General features: G+C 36.9%; 2 protein-coding genes across 2 annotated transcripts; both read right to left on the bottom strand.

Moving 5' to 3' along the window:
* Positions 1–3,745: 3,745 nt before the first annotated feature.
* LOC123610315 (olfactory receptor 5AC1-like) lies at positions 3,746–4,696 on the bottom strand. The gene has a single exon (XM_045500968.1). The coding sequence runs from the start codon at positions 4,694–4,696 to the stop codon at positions 3,746–3,748; it is 951 nt and encodes a 316-aa protein (XP_045356924.1).
* A 12,290-nt stretch (positions 4,697–16,986) lies between these two features.
* Positions 16,987–17,910, bottom strand: LOC123576085 (olfactory receptor 5AC1-like). The gene has a single exon (XM_045437088.1). The coding sequence runs from the start codon at positions 17,908–17,910 to the stop codon at positions 16,987–16,989; it is 924 nt and encodes a 307-aa protein (XP_045293044.1).
* Between the last annotated feature and the right edge of the window lie 10,061 nt (positions 17,911–27,971).

Below are 27,971 nucleotides of genomic sequence, written 5' to 3'. Positions count from 1 at the left end.
CTTCTTAGTAAACTATACTCCACTCAAAAGACTCTTTTTGAGGGATCTACCCACTTGCAAGAAGACTTCTGTCCTTAATCTGATTTTCTGTGTTACAGACTGTGTTACAGACTGTCAAAGTTTGGCTAAGTAAACCTAGATATTGGATGAAAGTCTTTCCTCCTGTTAGGAAGCTGTCCCCGCCCCTGTATTTAACCTGTCTCTATTCCAGGGATCTCAGCTACATGGTCAGCAAGGCTACCCTTGTGTACGTCTAAATATAGGGTGGATCAGAAATATCTGGAGATTAAGCAGTTGTCTCTGATGAGGTGTCAGAAAGTGTAGAATTTCACCCCAACCCCTATTTCTCTTGAGTGTTCTTCTCTCCCACATGTTCACTCCCACTCCCAAGTTGTAGCCCCATCTATGCCTCACCTGTCTGGCTTGAGTGGAAACAGTTGCTGGATGAGCTGATTGTTGGACGATTAGTATGCCTTCACTTGCTAATTTCGTCAGATTTCTCACATTGGCCTTGGCTTCTGCCTGACAAGCTTCAGGCTCTCTTTTAGACTTGGCTAGAGACTCTGGTCATGTCCTCCCACATCTGGTCTTCACAAATATGTCCCAGGCTACCTCTGTGAACTGAGTTATTACTGTTGGAATTGGGCTGTTCTCATGAAAAAGTGACACTCAAACATTCAGAGTCCAAGAAGGGGACTTAATTGTTTGGCTGTTAACTTGCTATCTCCCATTCTTTCTATCATGAGGTCATGTCCTCAGCCTGGAGATGATCAAGGTCTGTAATTCTAGTCAATGATTTGTTGAACAATCCATGGAACAGTTATAGAATATCCACTACTACATGGAAGAAATTAATTTACATCTTTTTCATCTTTGTCTCTGAGATGGCATATAAAAATATGGGGGGGGGGGGAGGTAGCATGTGACATGTGACATGTTGGGAGTGGAAGGAAAGTCCCTAGGACCTTTGGTCCTACTAATATCCTCACACTCTTATAGACTGTTCATTTGTTCAGCTTTTGCAGCCGAAGTCAACGCCTGTTGGAACTTGTGATCTGGTCTCTCTTGAATGGAACAGGGCTTGACTATCCTGAAAGGCTTTCTGCCTCTCCTAACTCTCTTAGGGTGTCTATTATACCCTCTATCTACATGCCCTAGTCCATCCTTTAACATTACTTTTCAGGAGTGCGTCTCCCAGCCAGTTTCAGATACGCAGGAATTTCCAGGTGCTGGCCATGCAATGCAGTGAGGGGAAGCAGCCTCTAAGCTAAACATCAAGGCTCTCCTGCCTTCACACACTTCAGGATGAAGTTCATTTTGATGTAACCAAATAAGGAAGGAGAAGAGCAAGAAATTTTTTTTCCAGTGCCCTAACTGGCAATCTAGGAAGAAGTTCCTCTCTTCTAAGGCTGTCTGTGTGGTAGGAAAAATAATGGCCATCAAAGATGTGAACCTGTAAATATGTTAGGTTGCATGGAAAGGGGTTATTAATCTTGCAGGTAGAGTTACATTTGCCCATAAGCTGACCTTAAAATAGGGAGATTATTCTGCATTATCTGGAGAGGTCCAATGCAATCACAAAGGTCATTAAAGTTGAAGAAGGAGGCAGAAGTGCCAGAGTCTAAAGACTAAACTGTGACTACAGAAGACAGGCACCGAGAGATGCAACACTGCTGGCTTTGAAGGTGCAGGAAGGGGCCCATGAGTTAAAGGATGTAGGCAGCTTCTAGAAGCTGGAAAAGGGGAGGAAGTAAAGTCTCACCCAAAGCTTCCAAAAAGGAATTCACCCTGCCAACACCTTGATTTTCGTTCAATGAGATTCATGTGAGACTTCTGCGTTACAGAGCTAATGTAATAAATCTGTATTGTTTTAAGCCACTGTTCATGGTTATTTGTTAAAATAGCAATAGAAAACACACTACTTCATACTATCGATTTGCCCCCTGCCTTCCAAATCCCAGTCCTCTCCAGAGGGAGACATTAAAACCTGCAAGACTGATTCTTCTTTCACTATTGCCATCTTCTGTCTTTCCCCTAACCTCCCAGGTCCACAAGAGGTGAGCTTGTCCCCTTTAATGACATGTCTTCTTTGTAACAAAGTAGCAAGTTTAAGACCCTCTAGTCGTAGAAAAAAAAAATAAGAAAAACAAGAAGAGGTGAGTTCACCAAACCTGGAATATCTCTGGTGAAAAGGAAGTAAATAAATTTAGAAAGTCTCCTCTTAAAGAATCTCTAAAAAGTCAAGTACTAGCTTTTTCCAACTTTAAACACCATGAAAACAAACACAATAAAATGGGATATTTAAATTGCATCGCTTAACATTTGCAAAAAAGATTATCCCCATGGACCATGAAACTCGCTATGGCTGTTTCTCCAGGGGGCCTGTGAAGATGGCAGTCCTGCTATGTATCAACCCGTGCTGACAAAACCACAGAAGAATGTAGCAATCTGCTGCTGGGTTACACCCCACCTTAGTGACAGCTCTGTTAGAAAAAATAAAGATGACAGAGAACATCTATACATTGACAGATAACCATGATACCCAGCCAATACTTAAAAAAAGTTTCGCCACTGGCCTTGACTGTGGAGAGGTGGAGACAGAAACTTAACAGATGCTTGGCACCCATAGAGAGAAGTGTGGTTCCAATGAGCCCATAGAGCAGAAGACAGAGCTTAGGTGCAGTGAGAGGAGCAGGTCTGAGGAAATGGAGCCCCAAACCCCAAACACAAGGTAGTGAAGCCAGTGGGCCCCACCTCGGATTTTGTTGTTCAATGACTCAACAAATTGTTTCTATCCTCAAATCGAAATAATAGACCAGGTGTTAGAGGGATGTGTCATGTATATGGGGATATCTTTTCTTGTTTTTCACTAGGGTATTCGCAAGGCCATACGTAATAAAGTCAGGAGACCAAAGAGGCCGCAGGGCCAGATGGAAAACGCAGGTAACATTTGTAAGGAAAAGATCAAGCACACTTGCTACTTCAGGTAGTTGTCAATTACAGGGGAAACAAGTTTTCAACTGGTATATCTGTTCTGGAAACAAGGTTCTCAGTGAGATTACTCAATAAATTAAAAAGAAATTTTTAAAGAACTCGGAGCTATTCACTATATTGCAGGAAAAGAGATTATTTTAAGTAATTAATTGCTTGATTTTCATATCTTTCATTGAATTCCATGCAAATGCAAGATAATATTCAACATTGTAAACGTCCCAAATATATTACATTAAATGCCTCAAGAAGAATTAGTGTCATATTTAGTCTAACAGTACGTTGTACAGTATGTGTACGTTGGTGCACATAGCGTTTGCATAGTTATAAACATCTATCAAAGATATTTATGTCTATAAAATCTTGAAAATTACTTAGTCAAGAATTATCTAGGAGGGCTTGAGCAGTGTTTAAAGACCATTTACATATGCTAATTCTTCCTGTAAAAGAATATAAGTTCAAAAAGTTTTAAAATGTGTGTATCTGGAAGCACAAAAGCTCATTCAAATTACAAAGACATAGTAATTTGGAGATTTCTGTTTTATTTTTATCTTTGAGGATGGATTAAAAACAACACCACAAAGTAAATGGAGCCTGTCTTTACCATGCTTATTAATTATTTTGATGATCACAACTTATGATGAAGAAAAGTCTACTCTAAATTTTTTATTCATTCATTTAACAATTATAGATTAAGTCCCCACTACATGCAAAACCCAGGGACACATTATGCTTTATTTAAACAGAATGAGATTTAAGGAGTAATGAAAGCTTTCCCCAAATATTTCTTTATCACTTTTCTCGATGCACCTAAAACTTCCTTGTTTCTTAGGCTATAAATAAAGGGGTTTAGCAGGGGGATTATAACCGTGTAGAACAATGAATACATTTTATCCTGATATTGATCTGGCCCAGACCCAGGACGCACATACATGAAGAAGAGAGTGCCATAGAACAAAGAGACAGAGAGCAGGTGGGCGCTGCACGTGGAGAAGGCTCTGCTCCTGCCCTTTTCAGACTTCTTTTTCAGGATGGCAAAGAGGACACGGGTATAAGACACCATGATGGTCGTAAAAGTAAAAGCTTGTATACAAGCAGCAAAAATAAAAATCACCAATGCATTAAGAGATGGGTCAGTGCAAGAAATTGTATACAGTGACAAAATTTCACAGTAGAAATGAGGTATTATATTGGACCTGCAGAAGGTTAATCTAAACAATAATCCCACATGAATGACGGGATGCAGAAAACCAATCGCATATGACACACTTATCAACCAGGTACAGAGTCGGTTGGACATCACCACTGGATAAAGCAAGGGGTTGCATATGGCTGCATAACGGTCATAGGCCATCACTACCAAGAGGAAACACTCTGTGGTGGCACTGGAACCAAAAAAATAATACTGGGCCATGCACTCAAAGAGGGATATCACTTGACTTTTGTCTAAGATGCTGACAAACATCCTGGGAGTCACAGAGGATGAGGAACAAGCATCTGCAAAGGCCAAACTGCCAAGGAATAAGTACATGGGAGTGTGAAGATGAGGGTCCTTCCAGATGAGGAAAATCAGTCCGAGGTTGCCCACCATGGTGGTGAGATAGATGACCAAGAACGCCAGGAACAGGGGAAACTGCATCCCTGGACGATCTGTCAGTCCTGTGAGAACAAACTCCATCATCTGCGTCTTGTTTGCCTCCATCATATCCACTCAGGCTGTTTCCTGCAATAACAGAATAGATAAAGGAAAAAAAGAACAAAGATCGTGAAAACTGGTATTATATGACAAAGTCATATTCCTCTATTTCAGATGGCCCTTACTCAACAAATAGTAAAGCTTAGAGTTTCTCTTGTTTAAAACACACTAATGATAATAAATATAGATAATTTCGAGAAGTAAAGACTTGATAAAAAGGCTTGTAAAATATATATAGTATTATTTGAAGGATGATAGAGACACTCGTTCAGGTTCAGATGTAGTTTCACCTTTTCTCAGGAACTCCTTCATGTCTTTTTTATTGAATGAAAACTGAACTCTCTTTGGTATTGGTGATATATATCATTCTTTCCAAGATATTACTGTATAGACTAATAAGACAGTAAGTTACAATCCCATTTTAGCTGTTCTATGTCCATTACTATTATGTTATTTGATTGTATATTCATCAAAATCTCCTCAAATTCCTAACAGATCCTTTTGATTATACATTCTTCCAAGCCACTCCAAATTTCTAATGGAATCTTTAATTTTCCCAATAAATTGTCCAATGTGAACATATGCGTTCCGTCAATAAATATGTATTTAGTGCCTTCTACATTACAGCACTATCATTCTTAGCTCAGTCACACATAGATCTTCTAATTCTGGTGCTGCACTCAAGATGCTAAAATAATCACTCTTTCAAGACTAGAGAAGAAACAAAAACACTAGCCAGCTTATTTGCACATTTGGAATAGATCCAAGAGCTCCCATTCAACATGCCAATGTAGACAATTATGTGGTTAACCAAGAATGTTTTTAATATTTCAGAGGCTCATAATTATAAAATGATTGGAAGGATTTTTCTTTTCCTGTACTTTTGGGGATTACAAACGGGACTATCAAAGTCAGGGTGGAATGAAACATTACAAATGGCCCCAAAGTAGGAAAAATAACCAGTGTTTTTGAAAAGGTGGATTCAATTTAAATAGTAAAAAATATAAATTTTGTTTAAAAGGCAAATCAAATGAGAAAAGATGAACCACAGTAATAGGTAATGACTAACATAAAGACAGCAGTCAAGGCAGATAAGAGCCCCAAAATAAAATGTATCCACGAGTTCCATAAGCCTGGAAAGAAAGTGAGAAGGCTGGATTCTGTGGAGACCCCAAAGAAAAAGCTTCAGTCCTCACCATCACAGTGCATTTCATGAATGATAAATTGTGCACAAGTCTGAACATAAAATATGTTTTATGTATTCAACACCCCCTCTTAGCATCTAAAAGGTCGACCCTTTAATAAACAGCTAATGAAGTATACAACCATTCAAGACAATATTTACCAATCTTGGATTTGCAGCCCCCAGGGTTTTATGACAAGACCACCCAAGTGGTTGTCATTCCAACACATATGTATACTTCTGTAACGTAGACATCAATTCTGTATAGACGTAGCTGAAGATTCCCTCCCTAAGTGTGTGCTAGGCTGAAACATCTCAAAGCCTTCACTCTGTAATTCAAAAGGAAGAATAACAATATTTGCGAAAAATTCAGCTCTAATGAAAATAATCTTTGAACCGTAAAAATATATAGAAGAATTGGGGTGTTTTCTATAAAAAGACACCTGGAGTTTTTCCACTTTAAAAGAGAGGCTGTTTTGAGGAAAGCAGTTCTTCATTTTCACTGGAAATAGGAAAAGAGAAAATTTGGGATTTATTTTAGACATGGAGAAACACCAACAGAGAGGCTGGTCACATTGACAGTAATCGTCGAGCAAGCACACTGCTGTCAAACCACTGCAAGTACAAGATTATCCTTATTTTATACTCCTCCAAGAACACAACAGTGAGGTGTGGTTCTCAGCAGATGTGGTGAACTCTTTTCTGCATATTTCTAGAAAACTAATATCTCAACAAGAACCACACTGAAGGGGAAAGCATAACCTCCCTTTAAAGGTCTTTAAAAGACTTGAAAAGCCCCTTAACTATAATTTCTAACTTTTAACTGATTCTGTGAAGTTCCCATAATAAAATAAAGGTCAGAATGAATTTTACTTTCAAAGACACAAATTATTAAACAGATTGATTCTATAATTCATTATCCTGGCAAAATAAATGTTCACAGAAATGTAACAAAATTTTAAAAGCTTGAGTCTGAATTCTACTTCTAAATTACTAAGTGATAAGCCTAAGCCACTGTATGACCTTCATTTTAAGATTCTCTTTTGTACAGCATTGGAATTTCTGAGGTGCATTTCTGCCCACAGCCTATGAGACTATAATTCATCTTAGCTACTTAGTAGGTGGCATAGCATAGTGGTGAAGCACACAGACTATATTATAGCATGGGTTCAAATCTTCATTCTATAGATATATAGCCTTGTATCCACAAGGGGTTAAAGGAGTTGAACAACATTTTTATTTAGCTATTCAGTTAGGATTCTTTTCTGTTCCATTTGATAGATAAATCATCTCAAAAAAATTTGAAGATATTTTGACAGCTCATGAGAAACGCTTGTTACTAAAATGATATGTTCTATCACTTTTCATGGAAAGAATAATAATAAAATAAAGCACTGTATTCTCACCCACTTCTTATAAGAAGATGCAGAGATGTCATAAGATATAAATTTTCATGAAGAACTCTTAAGATACAAGAACAAAAATGTCAAACACAACTGTTTGTCTCATGTTATTTTTCTGTGAACAATGCAGTTTGGAAGGAAAGATATTTATTTCTTCCCATCTTCAAACCTGTTTGTGAAGAGAATGTGGAAACTCCCTCAATGCCACCAAAAGATTCCCTGTGGAATGGACTCAATCTATTGGGAATTATAGACTAATCAACAAATCACTTTTAACATGCTTATTTGTATTATTTTTATAGCTTGTTTCTTCTGAAAATGAAAGCAGGTTAATTGCAGAAAAAAATTGAAAACGTAGAAAAGCACAAAGAAACAAAATTGTTGTAATCTCAGTAACAACTGATAAATACAGTTAACTTTTTGGTGTATATTTCTCCTATCATTTACCCATGCATGTAGTTAATGTTTATGTATACTTATAAATACATAATTTATAGATGCATAATTTTTATGAACATTTTAAAACAAAATAATGGCTCTGCTACACATAAGTTTTCATAAGCTATTTTTAACTTAATGTATACCATATATAGTCTTCTATATCATTACAGTTGACTCTTGAACAACATGAGAGTTAGGGGCACCAATCAGCTGTGTGGGTGAAAATCTGTGTATAACTTGACTCCTCAAAAATGTAACTACTGTAATAGCCTGCTGTGGACGATAAGCCTTACCAATAAAATAAATTCTTAATCAACACATATTTTGTATATTAAATGTATTATGTACTATATTCTTACAACAAAGTAAGCTGGAGAAAAGAAAATATTATTGATAAAATTATAAGAGAAAATACATTTACAGTACTGTACTGTATCAGTAGCATAAGTTTACATCCTCTGAAAGATGAATTGTCAGTACCTACATCAATATTGTCTTAGGATACAAAACACTGTAGACGTTATATGTGTTACTAACACTAGATATCAAAAATGAAAAGCTGTGAAAAAGAAATTCATATTTATTTACAGGAATACAGTTCATGCATTGATACAAAGAAGCAGCAATATGATTGCTTTATGATAGTCTACTATAATTAATATGACTGCCTTATGGTGGCCCAGACCATACATTAAATGAATTAATTGTTATAAGTTTTTTATGGCATACTGTATTACAGCTATATTCATAATACAGTATTGGAAACATTGTTACATTAAAAAAAACACCTGTGATAATAGGAACTGCTTATCAACAGTTTTTACCAATAATGAAAGAGAGAGAGGCATACTGTATGATAATGTAATTCTTTGAAAGCAAAGTTATACAACTAAAACCTTATTAATTTTGTATTACATATCACTCCTGTGTAAGGTTAGGCTATTTGCTCCCATACAAGACTGGCACTTGTATTCATCTACAGGATGAATACATAGGCGATGTTGCTGATGATGAAGTTGATACAAAAATATCTCATACAGTTCGTGTTGTGTGGTTACTAAATTTCTCACATGAAGACACACACATAAAATAGTTTTTGTTTTAACTGTATGGCATGATGATTATTTGCTTCATGAAGTAGACATAAATCATCATGTAGGTATTCATCCTTGTCTTCACACTGAGGAGACTCAGGAGGAGAAAGAAAAGGAGGAGTTGGTCTTGTCCCAAAGGTAGCAGAGGCAGGAGGTGAAGGAGGTGGGAAAGGTTGTGGGAGAAGCAGGCCCACTCAGTGTAACTTTACCAAAATACATTGTGATTTCTCTCTGACTTTTTTGCTTTTTCATTCCTCTCAAAATGTTTCTAACCCAGTACCAATCCTTCTTCCTCCATTTGCTTTATTTTCAGTTCTCATATCATAGAAGGGTCCATGTCATCAAACTCAAAAACAGTCTTGAATAATCAATCAGAACTTTCTGCCAGATTGTCTAGTGTTGATTTGTTTCTGGCATTGCTTCTGCTGTCTTCTTCCTTATCGTCTAGCACTGGCTCAGAAGCATTCATTTCCATCATGTCATCCTCTGTTAATTCTTCTGGTGTGGTGTGTATTAGTTCATGAATTTCCTCAAGATCCATATCTTGAGAACCTTCATGCCCCACCTTTTTTTGCCACATCTGCAACCTCTTTAATGATTTGCTTGATTGACTCTGTCATAAATCGTATTGTGTACAACATCTGAACACAGTTTTCCCAGCAAGAATTTATTTTTGGGGGCTTGGTGGCTTTCATGATTTTTCTGTAACAATGATGGCTTCAGTGGTATAATCCTTCCACACTTTTATGATATTCTCTCTATTGCGGTTCTCTTCCAAACTATTGACAGTCCCTTCCATATATTACTGTGTATAATGAGCATTAAAGGTTCTTATGAACCCCTGATCTAGAGGATAAACTAGAAACATTGTGTTTGGGGACAAGTAGGCCAGTATAATGTCTTTGGTGTTGAACTCGGGGTTCTGGTTGGCCGGGGGCAATGTCCAACATCAAAAGAACTTCAAAAGGCAATCCCTTACTGGCAAGGTACTTCCTGCATTCAGGAACAAAGCGAGGATGGAACCAATTCAGAAAAACTGTTCTTATTGTCTGGGCTTTCTCGTACAACCAAAAGGCTGGAAGCTGGCATTGCTCTTTTCGCTTCAAGGCTTAGGGGTCATCAGCTTCATAGATAAGGACTGTCCTGATCATAAACCCAATGGCATTTGCACAAAGCAGTAGATTTGGCCCATCTCTCCCTGCCTTAAATCCTGGTGCTCGCTTTTCTTCCTTACTAATAAGTGTCCTTTATAGCATTTTTTTTCCAGAATAGGACCCTTTCATCTGCATTCAAAACCTATTCAGGTAGTCATCTTTTCTCCTCAATGATTTTTTGAATGGCATCGGGGAACTCATCTGCTGCCTTTTAGTTGACAGAGCTGCTTCTCCTGTTATCCTGATGTTTTTTTAAGCCAAACGTCCTTCTAAAATAATCAAACCATCTTTTGCTGGCATTAAATTCTCCAACTTTAGATCTTTCACCTTCCTTTTTCTTTAAGTTATCATATGACTTCACTTTCTCTCGAATCATGTTAGAGCCTATAGCTATGCCTTTCTTATAGCAATTCTGCACCCACATAAAACCTACATTTTTAATATGAGATTAAAAGGTATTTTACAAAAAATGCAAGGTTTTTGTACCTATGAGTCTGCTAGCGTAGTTGCAGTGATTGCTTCAAGAATTTCCTTTCTTTTTTTTTTTTTTTTCATAGTGGTCCTTTATACTGGATCCATTTATCTTTACATGGCAGGCAACCACAGCTGCAGACCTCAATCTACCACACATATTAAACAATTCAACTTTTTCTTGTAATGTCATGATTCTTCTCTGACTTTTGGGAACACTAACAGAACCACTAATGGCACTTCATATGTGTCCCATAGTTTTATTCAAGGTTTATGGTATTGCACTAAATATGATGAGAAAAATGTGAGAACTACAGGATCACTTTATACTGCAATATGCAATTTGCTAGAAAAACCAATTGCTTACGTAGAGGTGATTAGCCTCAAAAGTTGTGTAAGCAGGTGTTCAACATGAGCTCATTGTAATAGCAGCCGAAGGCGACTATGAAATTATTACAGTGGTACAGTATTACCACAGTTAATTTTATGTAGTTGTGACTTAATGCTGATTTCTCTCAACTGCCAGTGTAGCCATGTGCAGACTCTGTGTGTGTGTGTGTGTGTGTGTGTGTGTGTGTGTGTGTGTGTGTGGTTTTGATAAACTTTAACTTTTTATATAGATTTTTGTATGTTTTATGGTAGTATGATAAAATACACTAGTATCACATATGTTATGCATTCATGACATACCTTTTTATTAATTTTTCAATATTTCCAGACTATGAAGTTCATCTGAGAGTTTTTTCAAATTGTCAAAAATCTAAAAAAAAACTCCCAATATACTTCTTGAAAAAAATCTATGTATCTATATATAGATATACAGATGCACATATATATATGTGTGTGTGTGTGTGTGTGTGTGTGTCTGTGTGTGTGTGTATACATACATATGTGATTAAACTTGGCAAGAAATATGCCTGATCTATATGTATTTGGGATAAATGCAAAACTACTGAAGGGCATAAAAATTTGTTTAACGTGTGAGAAGTCATAATTTTTCTAAGCAGAAAGATTTGATCTAGTAAAGGCATTAATTTTTCCAAATTAATTTATAAATTGGATGAAATATTAAACAAAAGTAATAAGGAAATAGTTTAACTAGAAATGTTTAATTCATCTAGAAGAACAAATAGATTATTGTAAAAATTTTTTTTCAAAAAGGATAAAGAAGGGAGATGTCCCATACCGGGTTTGCAATATATCATAAAGTTAGCTGTAATAACTGAAATTATTCTTGATGTCATCACGGTTCACTATGGATACAAATTCACTTAAATTTAAATATCCATTTCTAGACATGGGGAGGAAGAGTAGCAAAGTTGCTTGAAAGCACAGACTTTGGTTTCAAATCTGGCTTTGTCTCTATGTCTTTCATCAATAACTTAAACTCTCTAAGCTTTGAGATCTCATTTGCGAAATGAAGTCAAAATGTGCATTTACAAGGTTGTTGCAAGAATCAGATGAGAGAGTTAATGTCAAGCCCTTAGCACTGTATTTGACAGATAGGAAGGGCTCGTTAAATAGTAGGTAACTGTGTATGTTAGTTATTTTAGTTATGCATAAGTAAAGCAGCTAAGCTCTTTTGTTAGAGAATGGTTTGGGGGTGAGCAAACTGTGGTATATGTTGTCATGTTGCCAATTTGTAACAATGGTAGTTTAACTTTGCACATAAAATACTTTTATAATTAGCTCAAGCCATCTGCAGTTTGGCACAGAGACCAGTAAGTAGTGATTTATGTTGAGCAAATGAGACACATCTTCTAGAAGAAAAAACCTATAGGTATAACACATTTTAAAGGGAAACATTTATTTTAATGAAAATTACAGATATCATGACATTTCATAACTAAACATTCCACACTGCATCATTAACAAAGGACATTTTTCCCTAACCACAATTCCATTTTGATATCAGATAAAATGAAACTATACTTCCAATACCATCAAATAAGCAGTCTATGCTCAAATTTCTCCAGTTGTTACCAAATTTTTGTAACATTGCGTTTGTTGTATTCATCAAGACTCTTTTAATCCAAAAGTATCATTTCTTTCCCCCTTTATTTGCTTCTTTGTTGTTGTTGTTAATCATCATGGTTTTTTATTCCAAAAATATATTTAAGTGTCTGTTATAGTAGACCCTGGTCAGAGGTTTTCCTTGAAAGGAAAAAGATGATTCAACATAAATGTAAATTACTCCAAATTCTGGCTTGTCCAATGGTTCCTGTTTCTCACACTTTGTAGGTCTCCTAGGGTCTCCTAAGACTAATTTTTTTGATGTACGTGTTTAATAAATATATAATAATCATTATCATAAGAATATATTTTTTTGTATCTTACTTTCAACAAAGACATATTCATATAAACTATCTCAACCATATTGGAGCACCTGCCATTTCTTACATTACCTTCTTATATAATGAAAAGAATTCTGGAGTGGCCACACCAGCAACCTGTGACAGTTTGTGACAGTGGTTCTTGTCTTAGCATAGCCCTTTATTGATTATTTCACTTTAGAAAAGTTGGATCTTAACTTCCTCATAAAAACAAAACCTGTATTTGTATAGTAATTTATGCTGTGTAATGTACCATCACATATATTGTCTCACCCAATCAGCTGTATAAGGACATAAATGCATATTATAATCTCTATAATACAAATGAAGAAATTAAGGCACTGCCCATTTAAATATCCCCAGACACTCATTGTTTTCTTCTGTCTATGACCTACAAGATTTCATGGAGGCTATTGTGGTCACTTTTAGCTTCATCTAAGACTCAGGAATAAAATACCAGATCTGATTTGACACACTGTGCTTTTCCATTACTCCAGGCTGACTCACATGTAAATGGAAGAAATACCACCTCCCTTCTATTTTTCCAGAGTGACTGAAAGGATCAATTAGGATAATTCAGATGAATATACTCTAAAAGTCTTGAAGTAATATTTAAATATGAGGTAGTACCTTAGTCCATTCAGGCTGCCATAAAAACATACCACAGACTGGGTAGCTTATAAACACAGAAATTTATTTCTCACAGTTCTGGAGTCTGGAAGTCCAAAATCAAGGTGCCAGTATTGTTGCATTCTGATGAAAGTCCTCGTCCTGATTCATAGCCAGGGTCTTTCAGTACGTCCTCACATGGAGGACAAGGTTGGGGATCTCTCTGAAACCTTTTCTTATAAGACACTAATCCCATTCATGAAGGCTCCACTGCCTGACTTAAGCAACTTAAAGGCCTTAGCTTTTAACACCATCATCTTTGGGGAATGAGATTTTAAAGTATGAATTTGGGAGGACACAAACATTCAGACAATAGCAGGTAGACTTTCCTATTAAGAAGAAATCAAAATCACAATCTAACATGATCATGATGAGTGTTAGAGCTTTGTGTTTCAGAATGTAGTCCAGGCCCACCTGCCTCAGAATTGCCTGGGATACCTGTGAATAGTACAGAACCTCAAACCAGCCAATGATCTGCTGAATACAATACCTGTGGGTTCATGCACACGAAAGATTAAGAATGAAAACCTCAAGTGAAAAATCTCCATGACATTGGCCCCTCTTCTGCTTTACTAAACCAGTTATAGATGTTATATAGAGGCTATAGACTCCAATTCTGTAAAGTATTTACCTTGTAGATACTTTGTAAGAGCCTAGTGACATTCAGTGGATTGATCATACCATATTACAATATGGACAAGAATTGAGAACTGTACAACATATGTAAAATATCTACTGAAATATGGGTATCTATTAATGCAAGAGAAATATTTGTTCGGAAAGAATTGCAACTAACTTTTGGTGAACTGTCTGGATATGCATAGTCTGTCTCTCCAAACTCATTATCTGGTAGGAATTTGAAAGAAATTAGTGTTATCTACTACTTGTTTATTTATGAACTTGTTTTCAGACAGCAAACTGCAGGTCCATATTCACTAGAATATGGATAATTATGTCAGACTTCCAAATCAACTAAAGAATCAAGACCATATGAAGATTTTACTTTTCCCTTAAACCAGTAGTTTTCAACCTGGGCTGTACATTGGCATCCCCTGGAGTGATAAAGATATACTAATAGCTGGGTCACATCTCCAGAGAAGCTGACTTCACTGGCTTGAGACTGGGTCAGAGAATCTTAATTTTTAAGGACCTTAGGTGACTCCAACAAGGACTGAGAATCACTCCCTTAAATAAAAAAGCATAGTATGCAATATACGTGACATCTATCATTATTCCCTTGGTGCCATAAGAAATGGGGAGAAATAAAGATAAAAAACTTGATAAAAAATTGGATAAACTCTCATAAAGTGGCCACTTTGGCAAACAGTCATTGTAATAGTCATACAGAGAAGTTTCTATACTCAATTATCATCTAATCTTCATCGGAAGCTTGCCAAGTTTCACGTGATAATTATCTCTAGTGACTGTCAACACTGACTGCATATTAGAATCACTTGGACAGGTTTATAAAACTATGAGAAGCCTGGAACCCCATCTTAAAAATTCTAGTTTGTTTGGTTTGAGGTGATAACCAAGTGAGGACCCCTGGCCTATACCATCTGGGTGAGGAGGCAGATGGGCAAGACTTTATTGGTGACATTAAGTCTTTACTTCTGTTAGTCGTTATCACCAGAGTGTGATGTAACAAAGAACTACTCAGTTTTACAATATGCTATAAGCTGAACTATGAAGCACCTGAGATGCGGTCATTCTTATGGATTATGTAGTATTAGTTGGATTCCAAACCGTCTTTCACATAAAATATAAAACCATAAAACATAAAAGTTTCTACAAAAGAACTCACAATCTCCTGGGGAAAACCTAGCATGGCGACCTGAGCTTTACAGTAAAAGAAGAATCCAGGAAGCACATCAGAAGGCTTACTTCCTTTCTCTTATCCACAGGGCACACTGTGGAGCGGAAGAAGCAGTCAGTGACTTGGCTAGTACCATCTACTTCTGTGTGCCTCTTCGGCCACCAGTGTTAGGTCTCATGTAAGATGTTGTAGTCATATAGAAGCAGCATAGGGTAGTGGTTAAAAGCGTGGAGTCAGGCGCCACGCTGCCTGAAATTATAGAGGTATAAAGGAGACAGAGAACATCTATATATTGCCAGATAGCAATTGTACACAGCCAATACTTAAAATAGTCTGTGTGGCACATAGAAAAAAAGAGAGAGTTTTGCCGCTGGCCTTGAGTGTGGAGAAGTGGAGGCAAGAACTCCTACAGAGATTCTGCAGCCACAGGGAGCAACCTGCTTCGAATGAGCCCACACAGCAGAAGGCAGAGCTCAGATGCAATGAGAGGAGTAGAGTCTGGGAAAACTGAGCCCCAAACACACTGTGCTGGAGCCACTTGGCTACACCACCTGCTTTGTTGTTCGATGACTCAACAAATTGTTTATATCCTCAAATCAAAATAATAGGCTAGGATCTGAGAAATGTGCCATGTATATAGCAATACTTTACTCTTTTTTTTTTTACCCTCCAGCATGCACTAGGGTCACTTTTCATGGTTTATATGCTCCTTTGCCCTTGTATGCCCTGTAAGAGACATCTAAGGGTTATGAAAATCGGCTCTATCAATAATGTAATGTAGGTCAAACTACCTACCTTTTCCTTTATTTTTGACTAAAATATTCACAGAGCCATATGTAATTAACTCAGGAACTCAAAAATGGTAACAGGGTCAGACAGAACACATACATAGTTTTTATAAAGAAAAAGTCACTTAAGTTGCATAATTATGACTTCATCAAGCACATCTGCTATTCCAGATAGTTGTCAATTACAGGAGAAAAAAATTCAATTGGCATATGTGTGTCAGATGCAAGATGCTTCTTGAGAGTGCTTGATAAATTAAAAGGTAGACATTTTAAAGAATTTAGAACTTTTCATTACATTTCAGGAAAATTGCTTTCTCTTAAATATATGATTGTTAAATTTTTTAACTTTTCAATGGTTGCAATACAAAAATAATTTGCAAAATTACTTTTAAACCTTGTAGAGATGTTCATTTTAAATGCCTCAATAGGTCATATATTGTCATATTCAGTCTAACAATATTACTTTGGTTTTCATATTGTTTGGGTAATTATAAATAACTACTAAAAACAAGGTTTTGAAAAAGTACCCATTCAAGAATTATTTAAACAGGCATGAGTCTTTTTTAAAAAGAGGGCTTATACAGGATGAGTCTTCCTGTAAAGACTATAAACTCAAAGGAGTTTTGAAGTGTGAGTATCTGGAAACACAAAGCTCTTCACGTTACAAAGATACAGTAATTTGGAGATTTCTGTTTCACTTTTGTCTTTGAAGATGGATTAAAAACAACAATAACACAAAGTAAATGGAGCCTGTCTTTACCATGTTCATTAATTATTTTGATGATCACAACAACTTATGATGAAGACAAGTCTATCTACTCTAAATTTTTTATTCATTCATTTAACGATTATAGATTAAGTCCCCATTATGTGCAAACCCCACAATATGCTTTATTTAAACAGAGGAAAACATAAGGAATAATGAAAGCTTTCCCCCAAAAAAATATTTATTTCTTTATCACTTTTCTCAGTGCACCTAAAACTTCCTTGTTTCTTAGGCTATAAATAAAGGGGTTTAGCAGGGGGATTATAACCGTGTAGAACAATGAATACATTTTATCCTGATATTGATCTGGCCCAGACCCAGGACGCACATACATGAAGAATAGAGTGCCATAGAACAAAGAGACAGAGAGCAGGTGGGCGCTGCATGTGGAGAAGGCTCTGCTCCTGCCCTTTTCAGACTTCTTTTTCAGGATGGCAAAGAGGACACGGGTATAAGACACCATGATGGTCGTAAAAGTAAAAGCTTGTATACAAGCAGCAAAAATAAAAATCACCAATGCATTAAGAGATGGGTCAGTGCAAGAAATTGTATATAGTGACAAAATTTCACAGTAGAAATGAGGTATTATATTGGACCTGCAGAAGGTTAATCTAAACAATAATCCCACATGAATGACGGGATGCAGAAAACCAATCGCATATGACACACTTATCAACCAGGTACAGAGTCGGTTGGACATCACCAGTGGATAAAGCAAGGGGTTGCATATGGCTGCGTAGCGGTCATAGGCCATCACTACCAAGAGGAAACACTCTGTGGTGGCACTGGAAGCAAAAATATAAAATTGGGTGATGCATTTGGCCAGGGATATCATGTGATTGCTAGATAAAAAATTCATTAGCATCTTTGGAGTCACAGAGGATGAAGAACAGGCATCTGCAAGGGCCAAACTAGCAAGGAATAAGTACATGGGGGTGTGAAGATGGGGGTCCTTCCAGGTGAGGAAAATCAGTCCGAGGTTGCCCACCATGGTGGTGAGGTAGATGACCAAGAACACCAGGAACAGGGGGGCCTGCATTCCTGAACGACCTGTCAGTCCTGTGAGAACAAACTGCGTCACCTGTGTCTTGTTTGTCTCCATCATATCCACTCAGGCTGATTACTACCATGAGAGAATAGGTAAAGGAAAAAAAACAATCAAAGGTCATGAAAACTGGTATTGAATGGTAATGTCTGTTCCCTATTTCAGATGGCACTTTCTCAACAAATATGAAGGGACAGTGTTTCTCTTTTTTACAAACACACTTAAGGGTATTAAGTATATAATAAATAATTTTGAGAAAGATTTTTTAAAAAGGCTTTTAAGTATATACATATTTAGAATTGAATATATTAACAGTGAATTGTTTTTCAGAACTGAGAATAAAAACATACATTTTATATGAAAGTCTCTAAAAACAGCAGCAGTTCAGTTTCAAAAGTGTTATTATTACCCTTTTTCAGAAAATCTTTTGTATCTTTTTTATTGAATGAAAAATGAACTCTGTCTTTGATATTAGTGATATACATCATTCAGTTCCTTTAAGGCATTAATAGGTTAAATAAGAAGACAGTAAATTAATATTGCATTACTGTTTTTACTGTCCATTATCATTGTTATTTAATTATATATTCATATAAATCACCCCAGATACCTAATCAAGTCTTTTGATTTTATATTACTCAAAACCACTCTTAATTTCTAATTAACAGTTTTTAATTATCCCCAATAAACTCTCATATGTGAATATAATCATTCATTCAGTCACCAAATATCTGTGTAGTACCTCCTCAGTTAGAACGCTGTCATTCTTAGCTCAGTCACACGTAGAAACTCTACCTGGTGTTGCACCCAAGATAAAAAAATAAAAGCCCCCCTTTGAAGAGGAGTGAAGAAACAAAGACACCACCAGCTTGTTTACAGGTTTGGGAAGGATCCAAAGGCTGTCATTTTATAGGCCAAATAAAACAATTACCATCCAATTAACTGAGAATATGTTTTAATATTTCAGAGGCACAAATTCTAAAATGATTGGAAGGATTTTTCTTTTCCTGTTCTTTTTGGGATTACAAACGGGACTATCAAAGTCAAGGTGGAATGAAACATTACAAATGACAGCACAGTAGAAAAAATAACCAGTGTTTTGAAAAGGTGGATTCAATTTAAATAGTAGAAATTATAAATTTTGTTTAAAAGGCAAAGCAAATGAGAAAAGATGAATCACAATAATAGGTAATGGCTAACATAAATCCAGTCAAGACAGATAAGAGTCCCAGACTAAAAACGTATCCACGAGTTGTACAAGCCTAAGGAAGCAAGTGAGAAGGCTAGATCTTGTGGAGACCCAGGAGAAGAAAACCTCAGTCCTCACCATCACAATGCATTTCACAAATAATGCACAAGTCTGAACATAAAATATGTTTTGTGTATTCAGATCCCTGCCTTGGTATCTAAAACAGGATCTACCCATTTACAAATAGCTGATCTAAATATATAACCATTCAAAGGAATATTTCCCGTTCTTAGATTCACAGCTCCCAGGCTTTCATACCAAGACCACCCAAGTGGGTATCATTCTATCGCATATGTTTAGTTCTTTTTTTTTTTTAATTTTTTATGTTTATTTATTTCTGAGACAGAGAGAGACAGAGCATGAGTGGGAGAGGGGCAGAAAGGGAGGGAGACACAGAATCAGAAGCAGGCTTCAGGCTCCGAGCCATCAGCCCAGAGCCCGACGCAGGGCTCGGGCTCACAGACCTCAAGATCATGACCTGAGCCGAAGTCGGTCGTTCAACCGACTGAGCCACCCAGGCGCCCCATGTTTACTTCTATAACCCAGTCACCAGTTCTGTACAGAACGGAAGACTTCATTCCCCAAGTCTGTACTGGCCTGAAACATTTCCCTAAAGTGCCAGCTTGGTGATTCAAAGACAGAGAACAATACAGAAAATTGAGGGAAGACAGAGTTTGTGAAATATTCAGTTCTAATGAGAATAATGTTTGAACAATAAAAATACATATGAGAATTGAGGTATATTTTCTATAAAAAGTCACCTGGAATTTTTTCCCCTGTAAGAAGGAAACCATTTGGAGGAAAACTGTTCTCAATCTTCACTGGAAATAGAAAATGAGAAAACGTGTTTGAGATTTACATTAGACATTAAGAAACAGAGACGCTGTTAGTATCAGCAGTAATCATCAAATAAGCACGCTGCTGTCAAATTGCTACAAACACCCGATTATCCTTATTTTCCGCTCTTCACAGAATATAACAAGTTGTGGCTCTTAATAGTTGTGGCGAACTCTTTTGTGTGTGTGTGCATGTTTCCAGCAAAGTATCATCTTAAAAAAGATCCAAGTTGAAGGAGAAATCATACACTCCTTTAAAAAACCCCATAACTCTATGATTCTTAACAGTTAGAAATCTTCCTCGTTCTGTTTGTGTTTCCATGTAAATGAAATGCCAGAATGAATTTTAATTTTCAAAGACACAAAAAATATTAAATGTGTTTTATAATTCATTATACTGCCCCCCCAAATTAACAATAATGTAACAATATTTCAGAGGCTTTGAATCTCTATTCCACGTCTGAATTGGCAAGTAATTATGAGCTTTATGACCCTTGTTTTGAGGTTCTCATCTAAAGCACCAGATTTTCTAAGGTACATTTCCACCCACAGTCTGTGTGACTATGACCCCCCTCTGCTCTTTAGTAGGTAGCATAAGCATGGTAGTAAAGCACACAATGCCATAACTGAATTGCCTGAGTTCAATTCTTCATTCTACAAAGACATAGCTTGATGTCTAAAAGTTTTCAGAGGAAATACACATAATGTTTATTTAGCTATTCAATTCAGGATGTTCCATTTGGAAACTAAATCATCTGAAAAATATTTTTCACGAATTTTGATAGCTCATGAAAAACTCTTGGTACTAAAATGGAATTTTCTAATAGTTTTCTTGGAAAGAATAATTTACAATAAAATAAAGTACTATATTCTCACCTAATGCTTATAAGAAGATGCAGAGATGCCATAAAATATAAATTTTCATGAAGAGCTCTTAAGATACAAGAAAAAAAATGTCAAAGACAACTATTTGTTTCATGTTATTTTTCTTTGAAAAATACTGTTTGGAAGGGAAGATATTTATTTCTTCCCATCTTCAAACCTGTTTGTGAACATAGTATTGAAATTCCCTCAATGGCACCAAAAGATTCCCTGTAGAATGAGGTCAACCTACTGGGCATTATAGGCATAATCAACAAATCACTTCTAACATAGACTTTTGTGACTGTTCTTTTTATAGCTTCTTTCTTTCTTCTGCAAACAAAAACATTACAGGTTAATGGCAGAAAAAACATTGAAAATGTAAAACAGCAAAAAGAAAACAAACTGCTATAATTTGCTAATCACTGATAAGAACAGTTAACTTTTTAGTATATATTTCTGCCATCATTTATCTATACATATAGCTATTTTTATGTATACTTTATTATATGTAATTAATACATATATTTATATTTACATAATAATATAAACATTTTATATATACGTATAAAAATAAAATTATGGCACTGCTATACATAATTTTTCATAAACCAGTTTTTATTTAAGTGTGGCTGGCATACAATATTATATTAGTTTCAGGTGTACCACAAAGTGATTTGACTTTTTTTTAATGTTTATTTATTATTGAAGGAGAGAGACAGAGCGTGAGTGGGGAGGGGCAGAGAGAAAGAGGGAGTCATAGAATCTGAAGTGGGCTTCAGGCTCTGAGCTGTCAGCACAGAGCCCGATGCAAGGCTCGAACTCACGAGCAGTGAAATCATGACCTGAGCTGAAGATGGACGCTTAATTGACTGAGCCAACCCAGGTGCCCCAATTTGGCATTTATGTAAGTTATGAAATGATCACCATGTTAGGTCTAGTTAACATCTGTAATCATGTATAGTTACCACAATATTATTGACTATATTCCCTATGCTGTACTTTACATCTCCATAACTCACTTATTTTATAGCTGGAAATTTATATCTCTTAATCTCCACCTATTTCACCTATCCCCCTAACCCTTTTCCTCCGGCAAACAACAGTTTGCTCTCTGTATTTATGAGTGTGTTATTGTTTTATTTCTTCTTTTTTTTAGATTTCACATATAAAGTAAAATCATACAGCATTTGTCTTTCTCTTTTTTACTTATTTCACTTAGCATAATACCCTCTAGGTTCATGCATGTTGTAGCAAATAGCAAGATCATTCATTTTATGGTTGAATAATATTCCATTGATGTGTGTGTGTGTGTGTGTGTGTGCGTGTACACAATACACACACACATATCACATCTTTATCCACTCATCTATTAATGGACACTTAAGTTGCTTTCATATCTTGCAGTTGTAAATAACGCTGAACATAAGGGTGTATATATCTTTTTGAAATTATTTCATTTTCTTTGAGCAAATATTCAGAATTGGAATTACTGGATTGTATGGTACTCCTATTTTTAATTTTTTGAGGAAACTCTATACTGTTTTCCACAGTGCCTGCACCAGTATTCCCACCACCAGAACACGAGGGTTCCCTTTTCTCCATATCTTCACCAACACTTGTTATTTCATGTCTTTTTGATATTAGCCAGGTGTGAGGTAATATCTCATTTTGGTTTTGATTTGCATTTCCTTAAGGCTTAGCATTGTTAAGTATTTTTTCATATATCTGTTGGTCATCTCTATATCTTCTTGGGAATATGTTCAGGTCCTCTCTCCATTTTTTAAACAGATTGTTTGATTTCTTTTTCTTTTGGTGCTGAATTGTATGAGTTCTTTATATATTTTGGATATTTAACTCCTATCAGCTATATCATTTGAAAATATCTTCCCCCACTAAGAAGGTTGCCTTTTTGTTTTGTTGATGGTTTCCTTTGCTGTGCAAAAGATTTTTAGGTTGATATATATCCAAATGTTTTGCTTTTGTTGCATTTGCCTGAGGAAACAGGTCCAAAAAATAATTGCTAAGACCAATGTCCAACACTTTACTGCTTGTTTTCTCTTAGGAGATTTATAGTTTCAGGTCTTACATTTAGGTCCTTCATCCATTTTGAGTTTATTTTTGTATATAGTATAAGAAAATGGTTCAGGTCCATTATTTTGCTGGTAACTGTCGCGTTTTCCCAGTACCATTTATTGAAAAGATTGTCTTTTCCCCACTTTATATTCTTGGTCCTTTTTGTAGATTAGTTCACTGTATAAGTATGGGTTTATTTCTGGGCTCTCCCTTGTGTTCCATGGATCTATATGTAGTTTGTGCCAGTGCCATACTGTTTGAATGTAGATAATATATTTTGAAATCTGAGGATTTCAAATCTTAGGATGATTTGTTCTAGTTCTGTGGAAAATGCCATTCATATTTTGATAGGGATTGCATTGAATCTATAGATTGCTTTGACTAGTAAGGACATTTTAGCAACATGAATTCTTTCAATCCACAAGCACGGTTTATCTTTTTATTTATTTTTGTCATCTTCAATTTCTTTCATCACTGTCTTCTAGTTTTCAGAGTACAGGTTTTTCAACTCCTCGGTTAATTTATTCCTAGGTATTTATTATCTTTGATATAAATGTAAATGGAAGTATTCTCTTGATTTCTTTTTCTGATAGTTTATTATTAGTACATAGAAATACAACAGATTTCTGTATGTTAATTTTCTATCCTGAAACCTTAATTAATTCATTTATTAGCTCTAAATATTTTTCGTAAAATCTTTAGCATTTTCTATATGTAGTATCATTTCATTTGCAAATAGTGATAGTTTTACTTCTTTTTCCCAGTTGGATGCTTTTTATTTCTTTTTCTTGTTTGATTTATAAGGTAGGCTTTCCTATTAAGAAAAAAGAAGAATTCAAAATCTAAAGTGATGGTCATGAATGTTTGATCAATTTTAGTGCTTTGTCTCTCAAAATGTGACCCAAACCACATCTGCATCAGAATCAGCTGGGATGCCTCTGAATAATGCAGAACCTCAAGCCCACCGATGATCTACTGAATCTAATACCTGTGGTCTTGTGCACAACAAAGTTTAAGAATGAAAATGTTGACTCAGAGGGGAAGATGGCAGTGTAGGAGGACGCTGGGGTCACCTCCTCCTGCTGATTGCTTAGATTCCACCCACATCTGCCTAAATAACCCAGAAAACCACCAAAAGACTAGCAGAATGGATTCTCTAGAGCCAAGATAGACAAGAGGCCCACAGAAGAGGGTAGGAAGGGCAGAGAGGCAGTGTGCACTACACGGACTGGCGGGAGGGAGTTGGGGTGGTGGAGAGGCAGCCCACTGGGCAAGGCAGAGCCCCTGAGTCTGGCTTGTAAAAGCAGAGGGGCTGGACTTCGTGAATTCTGATAGCCATCAGGATTTAACATCTGGAATGTTAAAAGTCAACAGCTCTGCTCTTGGAGAACAGGGAGGGTGAGAGGATGCCGGGAGGGAGAGTCGTTGAGCCCCGAAAGACAGAGCTCAGCTCAGCGTAGGAACAAAGGCCCTGGCAAGCACCATTCCTCTCTCCCACCCCCAGATGAAATTCCAAAGGGAACCAGTTCCCGTCACTGAACTTGCTTGCACGGCGCAAAGGCCCAGTGCTGTGCTTCTGTGGATCCATCCCTCCGATGGGCCTGCCTCCCTCCTGGTGCTGCAGGGCCCCTCCCCCAGGGGACCACCAACTGCAAAGCAAGCGAAGCCTTCCCCTCCTGCCCCTGTGCAACTTACAGACCCACCCCAGCTAATACGCCCTTGACCAGATCCCATCAAAGCAGCACCACAAGCCTGGCAGTGTGCAAGTAGCCTAGACAGGGGCCACACCACTCCACAGTGAGTCCTGCCCCTGGAGGAGGGGAAGGTAAGGTACACACCAGTCTGACTGTGGCCCCAGCGGTGGGCTGGAGTCAGACATCAAGTCTGACTACGGCCCTGCCCACCAATGCACGTTACTCCCGACACCACAGGGGAAGAGCCCTGCAGTTCTGCACCACTCCAGGGACTATCCAAAATGATGAAATGGAAGAATTCTCCTCAAAAGAAACTCCAGGAAGTAGTGACAGCTAACGAACTGATCAAAAACGATTTAAGCAATATAACAGAACAAGAATTTAGAATAATAGTCGTAAAATTAATCGCTGGGCTTGAAAAAAGCATAGAGGACAGCAGAGAATGTATTGCTACAGAGATCAAGGGACTAGGAAATAGTCATGAAGAGCTAAAAAATGCTATAAATGAGGTGCAAAATAAAATGGAGGTGGCCATAGCACAGATTGAAGAGGCAGAAGAGAGAAGAGGTGAAGTAGAAGATAAAATTATGGAAAAAGAGGAAGCTGAGAAAAAGAGAGATAAAAAAAATACAGGAGTATGAGGGGACAATTAGAGAACTAAGTGATGCAATCAAACGGAACAATATCCATATCATAGGAATTCCAGAAGAGAAGAGAGAAAGGGCCTGAAGGTGTACTTAAATCATAGCTGAGAACTTTCCTGATCTGGGGAAGGAAAAAGGCATTGAAATCCAAGAGGCACAGAGAACTCCCTTCAGACATAACTTGAATCGATCTTCTACACAACATATCATAGTGAAACGAGCAAGATACAAGGATAAAGAGAAAATTCTGAAAGCAGCTAGGGATAAACATGCTCTAACTTACAAAGGGAGACCCATAAGACTAGTGGCAGACCTATCTACTGAAATTTGGCAGGCAAGAAAGGAATGGCAGGAAATCTTCAATGTGCTGAACAGAAAAAAATATGCAGCAAAAAATCCTTTATCCAGCAAGTCTGTCATTCAGAATAGAAGGAGAGATAAAGGTTTTCCCAAACAAACAAAACTGAAGGAATTTATCACCACTAAACGAGCCCTACAAGAGATCCTAAGGGGGATTCTGTGAGTGAAATGTTGCAAGGACCACAAAGTACCAGAGACATCACTACAAGCATGAAAACTACAGATATCACAATGACTCTAAACCCTTATCTTTCTATAATAACACTGAATATAAATGGACTAAATCCTCCAACCAAAAGACATGCGGTATCAGAATGGATAAAAAAACAAGATCCATCTATTTGCTCTCTACAAGAGACTCATTTTAGACCTGAGGACACGTTCAGACTGAAAGTCAGGGGATGGAGAACTATCTATCATGCTACTGGAAGTCAAAAGAAAGCTGGAGTAGCCATACTTATATCAGACAAGCTAGACTTTAAATTAAATGCTGAAGATGAAGAAGGGCATTATATAATAATTATAGGGTCTATCCATCAGGAAGAGCTAACAATTATAAATGTCTATGCACCGAATACGGAAGCCCCCAAATACATAAAGCAATTAATCACAAACATAAGCAACCTTATTGAGAAGAATGTGGTCATTGCAGGGGACTTTAATACACCACTTACAACAATGGATATCATCTAGACACAGAATCAATAACGAAACAAGGGCCCTGAATGATACATTGGATCAGATGGACTTGACAGATATATTTAGAACTCCGCATCCCAAAGCAACAGAATATACTTTCTTCTCAAGTGCACATGGAACATTCTCCAAGATAGATCACATACTGGGTCACAAAACAGCCCTTCATAAGTATACAAGAAGTGAGATCATACCATGCATACTTTCAGACCACAATGCTATGAAACTTGAAATCAACCACAGAGAAAAGTCTGGAAAACCTCCAAAAGCATGGAGGTTAAAGAACACCCTACTGGGGCGACTGGGTGGCTCAGTCGGTTAAGCAGCCGACTTCAGCTCAGGTCATGATTTCGCGGTCCATGAGTTCGAGCCCCGCGTCAGGCTCTGTGCTGACAGCTCAGAGCCTGGAGCCTGTTTCAGATTCTGTGTCTCCCTGTCTCTGACTCTCCCCCGTTCATGCTCTGTCTCTCTCTGTCTCAAAAATAAATAAACGTTAAAAAAATTAAAAAAAAAAAGAACACCCTACTAAAGAATGAATGGGTCAACCAGGCAATTAGAGAAGAAATTAAAAAATATATGGAAACAAATGAAAATGAAAATATAACAATCCAAATGCTTTGGGATGCAGTAAAGGCAGTCCTGAGAGGAAAATTCATTGCAATCCAGGCCTATCTCAAGAAACAAGAAAAATCCCAAATACAAAATCTAACAGCACACCTAAAAGAAATAGAAGCAGAGCAGCAAAGACACCCCAAACCCAGCAGAAGAAGAGAAATAATAAAGATCAGAGCAGAAATAAACAATATAGAATCTAAAACAACTGTAGAGCATATCAATGAAACCAAGAGTTGGTTTTTTGAAAAAATAAACAAAATTGATAAACCTCTAGCCAGGCTTCTCAAAAAGAAAAGGGAGAGGACCCAAATAGATAACATCATGAGTGAAAATGGAATTATTACAACCAATCCCTCAGAGATACAAACAATTATCAGGAAATACTATAAAAAATTGTATACCAACAAACTGGACAACCTGGAAGAAATGGACAAATTCCTAAGCACCCACACACTTCCAAATCTGAAACATAAAGAAATAGAAAACTTGCACAGACCCATAACCAGCGAAGAAATTGAATCAGTTATCAAAAATCTCCCAACAAATAAGAGTCCAGGACCAGATGGCTTCCCTGGGGAATACTACCAGACATTTAAAGCAGAGATAATACCTAGCCTTCTCAAGCTTTTCCAAAAAATGGAAAGGGAAGGAAAACTTCCAGACTCATTCTATGAAGCCAGCATTACTTTGATTCCTAAACCAGACAGAGACCCAGCAAAAAAGACAACTACAGGCCAATATCCCTGATGAATATGGATGCAAAAATTCTCAATAAGAGACTAGCAAATCGAATTCAACAGCATATAAAAAGAATTATTCACCATGATCAAGTGGGATTCATTCCTGGGATGCAGGGCTGGTTCAACACTCGCAAATCAATCAATGTGATACATCACATTAATAAAAGAAAAGAAAAGAACTATATGATCCTGTCAATCGATGCAGAAAAAGCATTTGACAAAATTCAGCGTCCTTTCTTAATAAAAACCCTCAAGAATGTAGGGATAGAAGGAACATACTTAAACACCATAAAGCCATTTATGGAAAGCCCACGGCTCATATCATCCTCAATGGGGAAAAACCGAGAGCT

The sequence above is a fragment of the Leopardus geoffroyi genome, chromosome C2 (genome assembly GCF_018350155.1).
Source record: "Leopardus geoffroyi isolate Oge1 chromosome C2, O.geoffroyi_Oge1_pat1.0, whole genome shotgun sequence".
NCBI lineage: Eukaryota > Metazoa > Chordata > Mammalia > Carnivora > Felidae > Leopardus > Leopardus geoffroyi.
This window is presented reverse-complemented; position numbering and strand designations above follow the sequence as displayed.

Bases quoted from the DNA above. Each gene is read 5' to 3' on its own strand.
- LOC123610315 (XM_045500968.1), bottom strand. From the start codon at position 4,696: ATGATGGAGGCAAACAAGACGCAGATGATGGAGTTTGTTCTCACAGGA.
- LOC123576085 (XM_045437088.1), bottom strand. From the start codon at position 17,910: ATGATGGAGACAAACAAGACACAGGTGACGCAGTTTGTTCTCACAGGA.